We start from the raw sequence: 18,580 nt of genomic DNA, 5'->3' as shown, positions 1-18,580 counted from the left end.
AGAATCTAAAGCAGGCTCCAGGCTCTGAGCTGTCAGCATAGAGCCCGATGCAGGGCTCAAACCCACGAACTTCAAGATCATGACCTGAGCTGAAGTCGGATTCTTAACCGACTGATCCACCCAGGTACCCCTAGCCTATGATATTCTTAAATGGGGTAGGAGGCCTTGAGTGGCTCAGTCGGGTTAAGCATCCAACTTCAGCTCAGATCATGATTTCACAGTTATGGGTTTGAGCCCCATGTCAGCCCTGTACTGACAGCTCAGAGCCTGAAGCCTGCTTCAAATTCTGTGTGTGTCTCTCTCTGCCCTTCCCTGTCCCAAAAAATAAACATTTAAAAAATAAAATAAAATGGGGTTAGAAGTAGGGAAAGTGTAAAACTAACTCTATACCTCTAACTACTTACAAATGAAAATCGCTTATCTATGAAGTCTAGAAATCCTAAAAGAAGGCATCTCATAAAAGAATAATGTCAGCAATCATTGTTTTCAACAGCATAAGAATTAGTACTAATTATAGGAAAACTCCCATGAACATAATGCGGTAAAGATTCAGTTTGATTATTTCAAGTTCCCTTTCACTTGGTCTCAACCTCAAGGGCAGCTTTTTCTTAACAGAGTCGTCTACTTTATTAATGTGTCAACTCTATAACATCTTGTCTACCCCTAATCTTTCAACAGCTTACCTAGGTCCTGCCAGGACAATGTGGTTAGATAAAAATACTTAGAAGGAAGGGACCCTGAAACTTCGATCTTGGCATTATGCTAGCAAAAATGTTACAGAACAATGACTTTTTTTTTGCCAACATATCAAGGTATAAAAAGTTCACTCCACCTTTCTCCTAAGCTCCAAAGCTTTAACTTATTTCCCAAACCCTTAACACCAATAGCCATAGATGTTCTCATCACAAAAAAGAAATAGTAGCTATGTGACATGACAGTGGTATTAGCTGATACTGTGGTGATCATCATTTGACAATACAGAAGTGTATCAAATCCACACATCATACACCTTAAATTTATGTACTGTTATATGTCAATTATCTCTCAATAAAGCTGGGGGGAGAAATTACCAACAGTCAGTTTCTTCTAAAACCCAACCCAATTTTTTCGCAAGCACTTTAAGCTAATCTATAACTGAGGACTTCTGAGCTTTCCCCGAGAATAGCCTATGGAGTAAGGAGACTAAGGAACGAGTCACTGGAGCAGAGAATTATTTGAAAAGGAGGGAAACAAGTCACTAGAGGAAAAGGTTAAAGGGATCAAGAGGTTGAAACAAGAGTTCAAAAATAAGCCAGGGCTATATATGATACCACAAAGCACACACACACACACACACACACACACACACACACACACACACACAAGAAAAACTAGATAAGCTGAGTATAATCAAAATTATAAACTTTTGTCCATCACGAGACACTATCATTCAAGTGACAAGACAACCCACAGGATGGGAGAAAATACTTGCAAATCACAGGGACTAGTATCCAGAATAGATAGAGCTCTCACATTCAACAACAAAAAGACAACCGAATTAAAAGTGGGCAAAGCACTTGAACAGACATTTCTCCAAAGATGATATACAAATGGCCAGTGAGCACATGAAAGGATGAACATCATTAGTCATCAGGGGACTGCATGCAAATCAAAACCACAGTAACATATCACTTCATACCCACTAAAATGGCTAATATAAAAATAATAGTAATGGAAAAATAACAAGTGTTGGCAAGCATGGAAACTGCAATCTTCATTTATTCCTGGTAGGAACATAAAATGGTACAGCCACTATAGAAAACAATTAGGCCATTCTTCAAAATGTTAAACAAAGAATGTTCACCACATGACCCAGCATATCACCCTTAGGTACATACCTAAGAGAATTCAAAACTTATATAGTCTCACAAAAACTTGTATATGAATGTTCATAGTAGCATTATTATTCACAATAAGCAAAAAGTGAAAACAACACAAATGTCCATCAACTGATAGATGGAAAAACAAAGTGTGGTGTTACCCATGCAATGGAATGTTATTCAGCCGTTAAAAAAAGAACAAAATGACACATGCTATAACCCAGATGAATCAAAAACATTAAATGAGAGACGCCAGATATAAAAGTCCATACACTGTATGATCATATTTATGTGGAACGTCTAGAAAAGGCAAATCCACAAAGAGAGTAGATTAGTTGTTGCCAAGGTTTGAGGGGAGGAGGGTGACAGGGAATCACTACAAATGGGCATGGAGTTGCTTCCTGGGGTGATAAAAAAAAAAAATCTCTGAAATTAGACAGTAGTGACAATTACACAACATTGTGAATATACCAAAAACCATTGAATTATACAGTTTAAAGTGGTTAATAGAATGGTGAATTTTATATGATTTTTATCTTGATTAAAAAGAAAATTGGTCCAAAAAAATACAAAAAAGAAAGAAAGGAAAAGGCAAGAGAGTAAAATGGGCCCTAAAAGGCTTTAGAAGAACAATGAGGAGAGGTTTTCAGAAGAAAAGGCTTGAAAAACTTGATTCTAGATGCAACTTATTTTGAAGCTCTTAATAAATGGCTAACAAGTCAAGTAAATCAGAAAATGACAAATGCCATATGACTTCACTTATACGTGAAATCTTAAAAAATTAATAAGCAAAACAAAACAAAAACAGACCCAAACATGCAGGAAACAAATCATCATTTATGTGAGAGACGGGTTGGGAGGAGTGAAATAGGTGAGGCAGACGAAGAAGTACAATTCCGGTTATAAAATATAAAGAAGTCATGGGGATGTAATGTCCTGCAAAGGGAATATAGTCAATAGCTAATAATCCTGCATGGTGGCCAACGGAACTACACTCACCATGGGGATCACGTCATCATGCACAGGAATGTCAAATCCCTATTATATACACCTGCAGCTAACAGGACAGAGTAAGACAGTTATACTTGAATAAAAATATCAACCAACCAATCAATCAATGGCTGAGGAGATTTTTTTTCAGTCTTATATCTACTAGTTATAGAAATAGATGATTTCTACATGCACTATATGAAAATTTGAAAACAATGCCAAGGGAATGTTCATTTTACAGAAGTTTTGAGTGTGTGTGTGTGTGTGTGTGTGTGTGTGTGAACTATATAATCAATTAATGATTAGAGTTTAAAACAAGCTAAAAAAACTAAGCTATATTAGCCCATATCTATGACTTAAGTTCTATAAAAACATGACTCAAAGAACTAGTCCTTTACTTTTCTGCATACACTGGATCATATTTGAAAGGTTCTAAAGATTCTTCCTCCCTCTCTCTCTCCCCTCTGCCCCTTCCTCTGCTCATGCTCTCTCTCTCTCTCAACAAAAAGTTCTATAAAGCTCCTTCTAATAGATAAAATAAGGGTTGCCTGGGTTAAGCATCAGAGTTTGGTCATGGCCTTATGGCTCATGGCTCACATCGGGCTGTGTGCTGACAGCTCAGAGCCTGGAGCCTGCTTCAGATTCTATGTCTTCCTCTCTCTCTGTCCCTTCCCTGCTCATGCTCTGCCCCTCTCTCTCTCACAAAGCAAATAAACATTTTTTAAAAAATTAAACAAAAATAAAATATAAAATAAAATGCAAGAGAACAAAAGCTGTTTTAATATTCACTTCTGCTGTTAATATCACTACTAACATTAAAACTATGCTTTTAATTTATTTTGAGAGAGAGAGCGAGAGAATGAGCAAGCATATGCAAGGAAGGGGGGGGGGGCGAAGGGACAGAGAAAGAGAGACTCTTAAAAGCAGGTTCCATCCTCAGTGTGGAGCCTGACGTAGGGCTGGATGGAGCCCAAAACCCTGGGATCATGACCTAAGCCAAAATCAACAGTCAGACACTGAATTGACTGAGCCACCCAGGTGCCCCAAAACTATAATTTTTAAATATAAATTCAGTATTCATATTTGCCTTAGATGCCAGCCTTGCCACACTTTAAATGGGCCCCGATGAGGATACACCACACATGTAAGGATAATCTGGCCATACATCTAGTTTCATAAGCATACCATTCCCATCACCAGTTCGCTATTTAGTGAGCACTCACAGAATACATAGATTCAGTGGGCTGAGGGTTTTATGTTTTCCTTCCCCTAGAGAAGCAATACATGACCTCGCTGCAGCACATCAGTTGTACTAGAAAAATATCCCACAGTCAAAAGACATTTCTGATGTCTTGCCCATTATAAGGTCCCAGGACAAGCCAGAAGGTTGGAGCACTTGGCTTCTAATTCAGCAGTTACCATAGCAACAGTGGTCTTATTCAAAGAAAAAAGAGTTCAGGCCTCTCAGCTTTGTCTACACCTACGATATATACACATTTATGAATGAATACTTGGATATTTTTTATTTATTTATGTATTTATGTATTTATTTATTTAGAGTCAGCAAGAAAGTGCAACCCAGGGAGAGGGGCACAAGGAGAGACAGAGAGGATCTTAAGTAGGCCCCAGACTATGTTGAGGAACCCAAGGTGAGGCTCAAACCAGCGATCCTAGGACCCTGACCAGAGCAGAAACCAAGAGTCAGATGCTCAGCCAACATAGCCACCCATGCACCCCTAATGTGGGCACGTCTATAGTTCCAAATATAAGTAAGTATTTAAAGCTTCTAGAATATGCAAAGTCCTACTGCACCAAAATGGAGCTGAAATACGGGGAGTGGGAAACAATTTCTAGTATCGATACAGTAAATTCTGTTTGTAACGAATTATTACAAAACATTACAGCAGGGGGTGGATGCAGATTGTAATATAAACACCCCCTGGATGTTTTCCATACAAACATCTAACTGCAGGAACCTCTTCTATGAGGATCTGAGAAATAAAAATAAAGTACCAGAGAGACAAAGAGCCATCACCAAGTAACAAAGTAAGAGTCAAGCCCCCGGTTTTAATTATCTCACTCTCAATACTTCGCTTTAGAGCAGAGTCGACTATCCCCAGATACACAGAAAAGAGAACAGATCTTGGGGATTTCGTCTTTCAGCTTGTCCAGACTTTGGCCTATGAGGAAGAGTCACTAAGGGAAATTCTCTGTTCCTTCATATTATTTATTTATTTCCCACTCACCTACTTCTTGTTATTAGTTCATTTTAAGTAGCACCATATAAGCTGACAAAAAACAATGGTCCAAGTCTTAATTTAGGCCACTGCTTACATCCCATTTAGTAATATAAACAAGATATAACCATATACTTTGAATTCACAAATACTTAGCTACTTATGCTCTTAGGATACTCATTTCAAGCCTAATAAAACTATAAAGAGACAGAAATTAATACACAGGGAATTTTACTTTATTTAAATTTAAGTGAGTTAACATACAGTGTAGTCTTGGCTTCAGGAGTAGAATCCAGTGATTCATCACTTACATATAACACCCAGTGCTCATCCCAACAAGTGCCCTCCTGATGCCATCACCCAAGGCCTTCCAAAACTCACTCCTACCTCTAAACTCTGAATTTGTGTGAAGTCTTCCACTCCTTTGGAAATTAGTTATGCACTGTCTGGTGAGAGTTTTCAGAATGTGCGTATCTTTACTTCTTATTTAATTACTTTTATTATTTAACTTTTCACATACATTATCCTTGAGGATTATATATAATACATTTCTTTTTGTTTATCTACATAGGAGGTGCCATTAAATATTTATTAATTTAAATGGATTTAAAATTATTCATCACTTTTTAAAAATCATTCCATAGTGCTGATTTAACAAACTTCAAAAAATGTAGATGAAAGTAATGGTATGTGGTTCCAAAACTCCCTCCTAAACTTCCAGCTACTACAAGTAATTTTTTTTTTTTTACTCTAGAATGCTCACAATTCAAACAGTACTGAAGACGAGAAGGGTAGCTAAACAAACGTCATGGATGCAGGTTGAGAAAAGAGCGGATACAAGATATTAAAGGAACAAAAATGGGGATCTGTGTTGGCAGATGACAGAAAACAAGAAGTGATAAGAGAAATCAACACAAACAAAATGGACACTGGGACGGAATGCACTGTTCTTGGCAGAAATCCTCCCCTCCCTAAGTAACTGCAGTAATTTCAGTGATTTCCCATACAGTAACAGAATTATAGAGTAAGAAATAGAATGCTTGGAATAATCAATGAGGAAATTAGTTTATCTGGGCCTCAATCCCTTCATCTGTAAAATGAATAAGTGGATACATGACTGCCTCAGGAGAGGCAGCATGTGCAGAAGTTAGAAGTGCAGACTGAAGCTGTCATTACATAAAATGTTACCAGTGGAGATAGCTAGATGAAGGGTATGTGAACTCCTTGTACTATTTTTGCAACTTCCTGAATGTCTATTATTACTTCGAAATAAAAGTTTTTAAAAGTACAGGCTGTGGAACCAGACCACTGGGGTTTGAATACAGGCACGATCATTGGCTGTGTGACCTCAATCAAGTCATTTAACCTCTCTGGGTTCCACTTTCCTCATCTGTGAAATGAGGATAATAACAGTACTTACCTCAAAAGGTATTGTGTGGATTAAATAAGCTAATACATGTAAGCCACTCACCCAGTGCTTGTGACATAGTAGTCACTCAGTAGTCCGCCATTACTAATGTGGTTATGATATTTTTAAAAGTACTCTAAGATCATGTTCGGCTCTAGATTATGTGTGCACTCTTGGTATCTTTGTGTTACTAATGTGGAGAGAAACGAACTAGTTTGAAAAAAGAGAAAAACATCTTGGTAGCCATTGCAGCCAATGTTTTACCTTGGTCACCTGTCTTCTCTCCATAAATTAGGATTCAATGTCATATTTATATAGACAGACTTGCATTTGTTTATTTACTTTGAAAAACGGATATATCACAAGGAACCGTGCCATTGGAAAAGGGGCTCAGTTTACATTGGAGCCTGGGTTCCTGCTAGATCAGGGTCATCTCCAACAGGTGGAGAACCATGCCCTATTTTGAAAACTCTCAAGAACGAGAAGATTTCCCATTCTCTCTAGCTAACCCTTACCAGGACCTTGAAGAGGTCGGGAAATTATTCTTGGTACATTTTACAAGTACTGTACCTGGTCTACCAGGAGATGTAGACGTTTTAGATCTTTTTACCTGAAGACCCCTATTGGATCGCTCTGTTCTTCCTTCTCTTTAATTTCCTTATAGATACTATCTTCTAACTGTGTAATCACCTTCATCCCTTCTTTGCAGAGTTACCAGAAGGATTATAAGAATTAACATATGACAAAGCACCTAGCTCAGCACCTGGCACACAGTAAACATGCATTTGTTTTCCTTCCCTTCCTAAACAGAAACTAATTATCTCCATCAGAACACAAGGCGGCTGAGGTACTCTAATTAGGATCTCAGAATGAATATCCAGGCAAGCTCACAAATCCCTAGGTTTTTATCTTCTTTTTGGAATTTGCAACAAAGCAGTATTATGAAACCAGATCCTAAGTGTTCCTCCCTGCCTACCCTCGTCAATTTTTATCCAGATCCCAAATTTTCAGCTATTATGATGTCTTTTAAAGCTTAGATATTTTAAACTAAAATAGTTCAAGAAATATATACTATAAATAGACATCTTTTGTGAAAACTTTTTTCTGAAAATTATTCCTCGCCTCACCTAAACCTTATTCAGTCACATTCCACTTAAAATGTTTTTTGCTCTTCTTACAGTTACTGTAAATGTGCTCCTCCCTCCCTTTCAAGATGTGAAATCTTGTCAAAAAAGGCAGATTTTATAACATCAAACACCTACAGTAATATTGCAACATGCTAGACTATAACTGTGCGAGAAAATTAATTCAGTAAAAATGGTATCTCGTTACCTCAGTTTGCAACTCTCCTGTCTCTTTTTAAATGATTTTTAAAGCCAGAATGGTCTGTGTGCTTCTTGCAGTCTCTATGTTTTCAGAATTTTCTCCTCCTATTCTTAAGATTCCATTCTGAAAGTGACAAACTATGAATGGGAAAAATACCAAAGCTTGATTTTTCAGATAACTACTCCTTGAAGAATAGTTTGGAAAATTCTGTTTCCACTTTCAGCCTTCTTTGCCTCGAAAAGAACTTGGCTTTCTGTCATAATCAAATGCTATGAGAGAATGGTTAAATGACCCTCTTGATTTGCAAGCCACTTTATCCTCAAATGCTACTACATTCCTGAGAATTTTTCTTCTTCAGTTCTTAGAACCCAACAAAACCCGGTTAAAGAAGCAGGATTTCCTAATACAATGCTGCAAAACCAAAGTTGTGATCAAGATGGCCCGCACACCCAGCGGAATGCATAATGAGATTCTTACCGGACTGCTTTTCTTCTACAAGAGAAAAATCCTTTTAAAAATATTTCAACCAGAATGATGTTTACCTTAAAGAAATACTGTACTCAGGATACAAGACACTTGTATATTGGATCCAGGCACCGACTTTGTCTTCAGTCGTCCTTTTCTGGGCTTCTGTTACTGAAAACAGATTAAATGTTTCAAATCTTCTAACAGATACCTGTCGCAGACCATCATCCAGGTGTTTCTGCTTCAGAACCTTTGAAATAAAACCAAATATTGTGCTCATGTTATTTAAACACAAGTTAAGTGTTCAAAGTTTATGTGGGAAGGGGAATTTCGTTTCCAATAATGGCAAATTAGAGCATGCAGACCAAATTCTTATTGGAGACAACGAGAGAAGATTGACAAAATATCGTAAAACATTATTTGATGGTATCAAAGAACAAAGAAGATAGTGAAGATTTACCAGTCTACTCACTCAGAAAGAAAATAAATTTAGAGAGGTGAGCCTGGCTTTTGCAATCACTTTCCTTGTGGGAACACAGATCCAACTCCAAAAGAGCGAGCTAAGAAGATAAGAAGCACCTTTTGCAGCCTGCAGAGTTATGGGGTAAAGGTTGATTTTCAAAGCCACCTAGTCAGAGGCAGGTATGTTATTCCAAGCCTGTCTCATGTGTGTGTGTGTGTGTGTGTGTGTGTGTGTGTGTCAGTTTTAAGATAAACCAAATGAGTAGTTTTGTTGGGGTCATTGAAACGTAGGTTTTTAATAGCTATAAGCTTAATGTTAAGCAAAAACTCTTATAGCTCTGAATCTGAACAAAATACAATAGAAACAAATGATGTATTTTATTAAAACATTTTTAAAATCTATATGTTTTCTACATCTGACCACTTAACAGTTCCAGAAACAGAGGCTCCTGGGTGACTCAGTTGGTTAAGAATCTGATTCTTGATCTCAGCTCAGGTCATGATTTCATGTTCCATGAGTTTGAGTCTTGTGTTGGGCTCTGTGCTGACAGCATGGAGCCTGCTTGGGACTCTGTCGCTCCCTCTTTCTTTGTCCCCCTCCTGCACCCATACTCTCTTTCTTGCTCGCAAAATAAAATTAATTAATTAAAAACAAAAAGTTCTAGAAACAATGATCAAACTAGAAGCAATGCCCACATTGCTGTCTCTAAATGTCATTTTCTACTAAAACAAAGTAAGGCCCCTGAGAGAAATGGCACAAAGTGTACAATGAGCCTGGAGCATCCTGCATACAAGAAAATAAGAAAGCCATAAAAAATTAAGGGTTGTAGGGGCGCCCAGGTGGCTCAGTCGGTTAAGCATCTGACTTTGGCTCAGGTCATGACCTCACAGTTCATGAGTTTGAGCCCCACATTGGGCTCTGTGCTGACAGCTTGGAGCCTGGAGCCTGCTTTAGAGTCGGGGTGTGTGTGTGTGTGTCCTCTGCTTGCACTCTGCCTCTCAAAAATAAAATAAAAACGTCAAAAAATTTTTTTAAAAATTAAGGGTTATATCAAAAAGGCTCCAGAGCCAATTTGAATAGGGTCCACCGGCCAAAGATGGAACACTACAAGCATTCACAAAGGTAATAAATGTAATAGGATCAAAACACATTAACTCATCAGGGTATTTTCCTTAAAAAAATGATCATTAAAGGATGCTGGAGAACCCACTTATTTTGAAAACTAGTTAACCAAGAAAAAGAATCAAGTATCTGTCTGTCTTTCCTATATGAACCGTAACTGAGAGATTCCAAGTAGAAGATAAGGGGAAGTTTCTCCTTACAGCAGTATCTCGAGAAATAAATGAAGAAGGAATGACACAATTAGAACATCACCATTTTTCAACCCCTCCATGAATTCATGAACCTAGAAAATCATCATAAAGAAGAGAACTAACCAGACACTACTGTGATTACTGATGAAAGCACATTCTACCATCATTTGACCAACCAAACCAAACCAAAAACATTAAATCTGATTCTGGTCAAGCTTCTGTATCTAAGAGATAGGAACCTACAGGAAATAGGAATACAGACATGAAGGAACACATTAAACATCATCATCAAGTACAATTAGTAAATTTCAAATTATGGGAAACTCGAGACAACAAACTCAGTTTCTTCAATAAATAAATGGCAAGGGGTAAAAAAAAAAAACTATGCAGAGGGAATATTTAGATTAAAAATACTTATAAAATAGGACACCTGGCTGGCTCAGAAGAACATGCAACTCTTGATCTCAAGGTCCTGAGTTCAAGCCTGACATTTGGGGGTAGAGATTACTTATATAAATAAAAGAATTTATGGGGTGCCTGAGTGACTCTGTGTCAGTTAAGCATCCCACTTCGGCTCAGGTCATGATCTGACAGCTCCTGAGTTCGAGCCCCACATCGGGCTCTGTGCTAACAACTCAGAGCCTGGAGCCTGCTTTAGATTCTTTGTCTCTGGTTCTCTTTGCCCCTTCCCAACTCATCCTCTGTCTCTGTCTCTGCTCTCTCTCACTCTCTCAAAACTAAATAAACATTAAAAAGCAACATTTTGTAAATATATATATAAAATGAAAACTTTATAAGACACTTACAAAACTTAGCAACTAATAACAAGTTTAGATCTTATTTGAATGTTTCAAATAATCAAATTGTAAACAAAAATTCTGAAACAATGGGGAAAATCTGGAAACTGACCAGCTATTTATTTCATGACATCAATAAATTATTTCTGGGTATAGTCTGGTATTTTACTTAAAAATAAATTTTAATGTTTATTTATTTTGAGGGAGAGAGAGACAGAGTGCTACCAGGAGAGGGGCAGAGAGAGAGGGAGACACAGAATCCAAAGCACGGTCCAGGCTGCAAGCTGTCAGCACAGAGCCCAATGAGGGGCTTGAACTCACAAATCATGAGATCATGACCTAAGCTGAAGTCGGATGCCTAACCAACTAAGCCACCTGGGGGCCCTATATTTTAGTTATTTTTAAATGTCATCTTGTATAGGTACATACTGAAATATCTGTAGAAAAAAATGATATTTCTGAGATTCATTTCAGAAATTTAATAAAAATTTTTTAACGTTTATTTTTGAGAGACAGAATTAGAGCAGGGTAGGGACAGAGAGAGAGGGAGGAGGCACAAAATCCAAAACAGGCTCCAGGCTCTGTAAACTGTCAACACAGAGCCAGACACAGGACTTGAACCCACAATGCAGGACTTGAACCCACCCAACAGTGAGACCATGACCTGAACAAAAGCCAGAACTCAAACAACTGAGCCACCCAGGTGCCTCAAGATTCATTTCAAAATAATCTGGGGTAGGGGTGTAATGAAAAGAGAGACAAAATACAGTTGGTCAGGAGTTAAAAACTGTTGAAGTTGGGGCACCTGGGTGGTTCAGACAGTTGAGCGTCTAACTCTTGATTTTGGCTCAGCTCATGACTTTACGGTTTGTGAAATCAAGCCCCACATGGGGGTTCTGTGCTGACAGTGCAGAGCCTGCCTAGGATTCTTTCTCTGCCTCTTTCTCTCTGTCCCTCTCCTGTTCATGTGCTCTATTTCTCTCTCTCTCAAAATAAATACACTTTTTTAAAAATTCATGGTTTATTGATATCTAGTGATGATTATACTATTATCTCCAGTTTTGTAAATGTTTGAAACTTCCCATAATAGAAAGCTTTTTTAAAGATATAAAACATCCAGGGGTGCCTGGGTGACTCAGTCGGTTGAGCAGCCAACTTCAGCTCAGGTCATGATCTCGAGTTAGTAAGTTCGAGTCCCACATCGGGCTCTGTGCTGACAGCTAGGAGCCTGGAGCCTGCTTTGGATTCTGTGTCTCCTTCTCTCTCTGTCTCTCCCTGAGCTCATGCACGTGCACGCATGCTCGCTCTCTCTCACTCTCTCTCAAAAAATGAATAAACATTAAAAAAGATATAAAGTAGAACCCAAAAATATAGGTAGAAGGGTTAAAACACCAAAAGCTGGAGATTAATAAAACTGACAAATCCTTGATGAAACTAATAAGGAAAAAGAGATAAAACATAAATATCAGTGTGACATAGGCAGATCACGATAGATCTAGCAGGCATTAAAAAAACTAACTGAAAATTTAGATGACTAGACAAATTCTTAGAAGAATACGACTAATACGACTATCAAAACTGACATAAGAAAAGACAAAAAGTCTGAATAGTCCTGTACTATTTTTTAAATGCAATGCATAAACAAAAATCAAAATAAAAACCAAGGAAAACTCCAGGCCCAGCCTGCTCACCAGCAAATGTCTAAGTAAGAATCACTGCTTATCTTAACTACACTCTTCACTAAATCTTCAAATAACCCTGTGGGATAGATACTTGTTACATGGGAGAAGAAACAAAGGGATGTTAATTTGCTCAAAGTCAGAAAGCCAAGAAAAGGCAAATCCAGGCAGTCTGACTACTGAGCCTAAACTCTTAATATTTCAGTCTTCCGTTCCAACTCCCTTCTAAGACATCTGCCTCTATTATGAAGCTGGAAAGCGAGAAGCCACATTTCCCAGAGTCCCCAGCAGCCAAAGTTTCAGATGTGATTTTGTGTTACCTAGTCAGATGCACTAACGTGCACTCTGAAAGAGGAATAGATGTGGTAATGACATCTCTGCGATTTTTACTGGTAGAACAGTTGTAAAGACTTTTGGTTCTTCTACGGCACCTTCAGCAGAGGTCCCAGTGTTCCCTTCCTAATTTACTGGGAAGTGAGAGGTGGCACAAGTGGCATCACCTCTGCGGGTAGAGATCTAGTAGACAAAATGTGCCTCCAGAGTCTGTGGTTCTGGCAGCAGCTTCCTGACCACCAGAGACCAGAGATAAGATGACGTGATGCTGGAGACAGCATCAGATGCTTCATTTTGGTAGAGGTGACGTTTCTCTTGGCAGGTCAGCTTTGTATTGTTTTAGGACTTTGTGTTGTTCTGGGACTCATTCTTGGCCTGCTCCTCTGGACCATCCAAAGAGTGTGTAAGTATTTAATCCACTGTATTAAGTCACTTTCTGCTGAGGATAGCTAGAGTTGTCCTCGAACCCTGACTCTAATGATGCCATAATTCTTATATGCAAAGGAACCAAAACACATCAGTATGAACATCTCTCTTTTTTTTTTTTAAGTAGTCTTCACGTCCAGCGCTGGACCAAGGTCAGAACCAAAACACATCAGTATGAACATCTCTCTTTTTTTTTTTTAAGTAGTCTTCACGTCCAGCGCTGAGCCCAATGCAGGGCTCAAACTCAACAACCCTGAGCTCAAGACCCTGAAATCAAGACCTGAGCTTAAGATCAAGAGTCAGAAGCTTAACCAATTGAGCTATCCAAGGCTCAGTTTTATCTTTCTCTCAAGATTTTATCTTTAAACAATACTGTTTAAAATGTATACACTATGTATAATATGTAGAAGGTTGGGTTTTTAATGGAGGATCAGAAAAGGTTGTCTCTCTTTGATTTGGTTGAAGGTTTCTTTTTTTTTTTTTTTAAGGAACAAATTGTTCAAAAGTCTTTACCAAAAACAGGGCCTTATTACTATATGTCAACAATGGTTATCAGGAAAGAAAAACAAATCACCCAACAGAGATAACTCTCAAGACAAAAACAAGGTAATTAAACTTTAAAAAATGTGAAATGTAGATATAAATTGTTGTAGATTTTGTCCATTTAATGTCCAAAATGCAAATACCTTTTTATATTAATTACATTATTCTGATGTCAAGATTATAGCATCACAAATCACTAAGGTTAAAAATCAAGTTACCCCATGTATAACATTAGGAAAGGCTTTTACAGTTTAAATAAATCCCATAATCTACAATATGAACAAGATGATACCCAATGGAAGTTACAGGCAATACATTCAGAGCCAACACTTCTTTATATAATCTATATTCAGTAAAGGTAATTACAAAGGGAAACATTTTGACATTTACTTTTGACATTTCTTTTTAGTTTGAAGATTCAGTTATTTTAAAAAAATTTTTAATGTTTACTTGAGAGAGAAGGGGAGGGGGAGAGGGAGAGGGAAAGAGAGAGAGGGAGAGAGAGAGAGAGAGAGCACAAGCAGGGGAGGAGTAGAGAGAGAAAGACAGAATCCAAAGCAGGCTCCAGGCTCTAAGCTATCAGCAAATATCTTGATGCTGGGCTCAAACCCACAAACCACGAAATGATGACCTGAGCCGATGTCAGACACCTAACCAACTGAGCCACCAGGCACCCCTGAAGATTCAGTTATTTTAATGCCACCAATAATATTTGTAGCTTTATGAGCTGAGAGGATATTTTAATCTCCCATCAAGGTATAATCTTATCAACTACCATTTTTAGAATATTACCTTTGAACCTCCTAGGTATCTAACTAAATAAAATCCACAGTGCGTTATCTGGGGTGAAGAAAAATGCTTAAAGTCGAGACATTTTCTAATTCCTCTAAATCAATGAGCTCTTTAATCAAGGATAAATGTTATGCCAAATAAGTTCATGTCAAAACATCAAATATCTGAAGGGTGGAAAAAAGGCACGGAGTGCTGGGTCCACCAGGTCAAAAATGTATGCAAATGAACACAACGGAAGTCTAAACCCCATTTAATTAATGTAAAATATGTATTTACTCCAGAGCTAAAGTAAACTGAACATTACTATGTAGGAACCCTAATAACCAATACTCTAGAAGTAATGCCCCTCAGAAAACGAGCAAGGGCTTTGCGGTAGGAGAGCCTCCCCCTCGATAGTTGAGTGCATGCACATTTACTATCCTTTGAGCTCAGTCTTTCCCCCTTTAAGACAAACGGAAATGCCTACATCACAGCTTCTAATACTGCCTGATACACAGTACCTGTAGACTGACTACAAGACTTGTGTGAAAATTAAACAAAATAATATATGCTATCTGGAAAAGGTCTGGCTTAGAGCAGGTACTCAGTACACAGTTAACTAACTTGTGGTTAGACAAGGCAGACTGAACACACACACGGTCATATTCCATCCTTTCCAAAACTCCCCAGAATACCAGTTAAAGAGTAAAAACAGCAAAAATACAAAAGGACAAAGAGATCTGGAGGAGAAATGATGAAATGGTAACTTATTTGGTAGATTATAGAAACCAAAATCTAAGTGCCCACAACGGGGAAGCCAAGAAAAAAAGAGTCCTACCCAGGACTTGGTTATTGGAGGCACTAATATTAGGCAATCAGTATAGAGAAGTAAGACTAAACACAGAAATAGTGGTTGAAGGGGCGCTTGGGTGGGTCAGTCAGTTGGGTGTCCGACTTCGGCTCAGGTCATGATTTCACGGTTCATGGGTTTGAGCCCCACGTCGGGCTCTGTGCTGACAGCTCAGAGCCTGGAGCCTGCTTCAGAGTCTGTGTCTCCTTCTCGCTCTGCCCTTCTTACACTCGTGCTCTGCTTGTCTGTCTCGCAAAAATAAACATTAAAAATTTGAAAACAAAAGAAAAAAAAACTTTTTAAAAAGTACTAGATCCCCTGACTCCATCAGCAATGCCAGGCAACTGTCTTTCTCCCCCACAGTGAAACTCTGAATTCTCTAAATTTAAAGAGACGGTGTATCATAAAATGATGTGCTTGCCTTAAACCTCAAGCACAGCTTAGAAGGGTGTAAGATGCTCTTCATTCTGATGAACTTCCCTTTCCCTCATTTACCTTCTGATCACAGGCAGTCAGTAGAATATCGGCCAGAAAGGAGATTGCAAGATTCCTTTTTGGGGCTATTGGGCCAAAAGAAAAGACCAGTGGATACTGACATCTGGGATCTCCCCAAAAAATGGTCAATTACTGCAGAAATCACCCCATGGTAGAGAAGACTTACTACTTCCTTCAAGAAGGTCTGAAACCAGAAAAGTACTTAATTCTGGGACCCTAAAGGGATAATAATTCCCTTTTGAGAGTCAGGAAGCCCCAAAAGAATGAAGCAAGAGAGCACAAAACAAGTAATAGGCAAGGGACACCTGGGTGGCTCAGTCAGTTAAGCATCCAACTCTTGATTTTGGCTCAGGTCATGATCTCACAGTTGTGAGATCTTTTTAATAAAAAGTTACCCAATTCCCACAACTTCTAGGACAATAATTTATGTCACAACTGTTACCAAAAGGATTTGAAGTGGCTTAGAAAGATACAATACCACAGTATGCTCTTCATTAAAGATGCATGAGGGGAATAAAAAAAGGAAAATAATGGCAGGGATAAAAAACAAAGATAGAAATAAAGGTGACACAAAAATACATTCCATGAGGAGTAAACACTAGAAATGGGAAATCAACAAAGAGCACGTAGTAAGTGGTGGAAGTAGGACTGGAACCAGATGTGTCCAAGGTCAATGCTCTCTTTCCACTGTGCCAGCGAATTGCTTAAATATTCCCTAGTTCCACAATAATGCCTAAAGTGAGTTCAAAACAGTAAGGTATTTTCCTATTCCACTCCCAGATTCAGTAATTTCAGTAATAAATAATGTGAGAAGAAGTAATTATATGAAGATAGAAAATCTGAGAGGTTAGAAAGCATCTCAGGACTAAGTTCAGAGGAAAAAGGTTAAAAATCTTATAAAGTTTGGGGTCTGACCAAGACCATGCAGTCAAGAGAGTATCTTGAGAAATCAGCTTCCAAAAATGGCAAAAACTGAATGTGAGAGCGTGACACTGATTTTTTCTACCAGGAATTCAGAAAGAAGAAGAAGGCAATATTAAATGAAACCTAGGCTGACAGGGGCGCCTGGGTGGCTCAGTCAGTTAAGTGTCAGACTCTTGATTTCAGCACAGCTCATGAGCTCATGGTCATGAGATCAAGCCCCACGTTGGTTTTCATGCTGGAGCTTGGTTAAGATTCTCTCTCTCCCTCCCTTCCTTCCTTTCTCTCTCTCCCTCTCTTTCTCTCTCTCTCTCAAATAAATAAAACAAAAGCAGATGGACAAAGTGAAAAATGTGGTTGCTTGAAAGCTCCAGAAAAAGAGCAGTGAAAGAAAATGTTCTCACACATTCAAAGGTGACGATGGATGCCTTAACTCAATGAAGAGAATCCCTTCATAATGTACATGTGTATCAAATCCAAACTCACATTGTATCCTTCACGTCTTACAATTTTGTCAGCTATATATCAATAAAGCTGATAAAATTTAAGTGATAAATTTTTTACATCTTAGAAAAGAAATTGTATGAAAGCATCATTTTTAGGACTTGTAACTTAAAACTTTTTAAGACTGAGAGTAAATCACGGATTTCTGGTCTTAATTTAAAAAAGAGCAGTGCCTGGGGCTCAGTCGGTTAAGTGTCCAACTTCAGCTCACATCCTGATCTCACGGTTTATGAGTTCGAGGCCCACATCGGGCTCTGTGCTGACAGCTCAGAGCCTGGAGCCTGCTTCAGATTCTGTGTCTCCCTCTCTCTGCCCTTCCCCTGCTCACGCTCTCTCTCCCTCTCAAAAATAAATAAGCACTAAAAAATTTAGTAAATAACAAACAAAAGTGGCCCACATAAAAATAGTCCACGTAATTTCAGGAAAGGCAGCTACACTATTCAACCTTTGAAAAAGCATTACATTTACCAATAGGGAGATTATTGATTAATACAGCTCTGTGAAACTGAAAACAAAGGCTTTTATATCTAGAGGCTCCTGAACTTTTTTTCTTTACTCCACAATTAAAAGAAAAGTTCATTTCTTTTAAAAAACCTTATTGGGAGGGAAATTAAAGCAAAAATGAACTATTGGGATCTCATCAAGATAAAAAGTTTCCGCACTGCAAAGGAAACAATAAAAAAAAATAGGCAACTGACAGAATGGGAAAAGATAGTTGCAAATGACATATCAGATAAAGGGCTAGTATCCAAAATCTACAAGGAACTCACCGAACTCCACACCCACAAAACAAATAACCCAGTGAAGAAATGGGCAGAACACATAAACAGACACTTCTCCGAAGAGGACATCCAGATGACCTACAGGCACATGAAACAATGTTCAACATCACTCATCATCAGAGAAACACAAATCAAAACCACACTGAGATACCACCTCATGCCAGTCAGAGAGGCTAAAATGAACAAATCAAGAGACTATAGATGCTGGCGAGGGTGTGGAGAGATGGGCACCCTCAAATACTCTTGGTGGGAATGTAAACTGGTGCAGCCACTCTGGAAAACAGTGTGGAGGTTCCTCAAAAAACTATCCATAGAACTCCTCTATGACCGAGCAATGGCACTGCTAGGAATTTACCCAAGGGATACAGGAGTGCTGATGCATAGGGGCACATGCACCCCAATGTTCATAGCAGCATTC

At 38.4% G+C, this 18,580-nt stretch overlaps 1 protein-coding gene across 1 annotated transcript in view; it reads right to left on the bottom strand.

The window, feature by feature from the left end:
• The window catches only part of CAMKMT (calmodulin-lysine N-methyltransferase), a 394,330-nt gene that overhangs the window by 369,263 nt on the left and 6,487 nt on the right, over window positions 1–18,580 (bottom strand). Inside the window, 1 exon segment of the mRNA XM_029937283.1 lies at window positions 8,363–8,535. Coding sequence (XP_029793143.1) covers window positions 8,363–8,535 — 173 coding nt within the window.

The sequence above is a fragment of the Suricata suricatta genome, chromosome 4 (assembly GCF_006229205.1).
Source record: "Suricata suricatta isolate VVHF042 chromosome 4, meerkat_22Aug2017_6uvM2_HiC, whole genome shotgun sequence".
Taxonomy (NCBI): domain Eukaryota; kingdom Metazoa; phylum Chordata; class Mammalia; order Carnivora; family Herpestidae; genus Suricata; species Suricata suricatta.
This window is presented reverse-complemented; position numbering and strand designations above follow the sequence as displayed.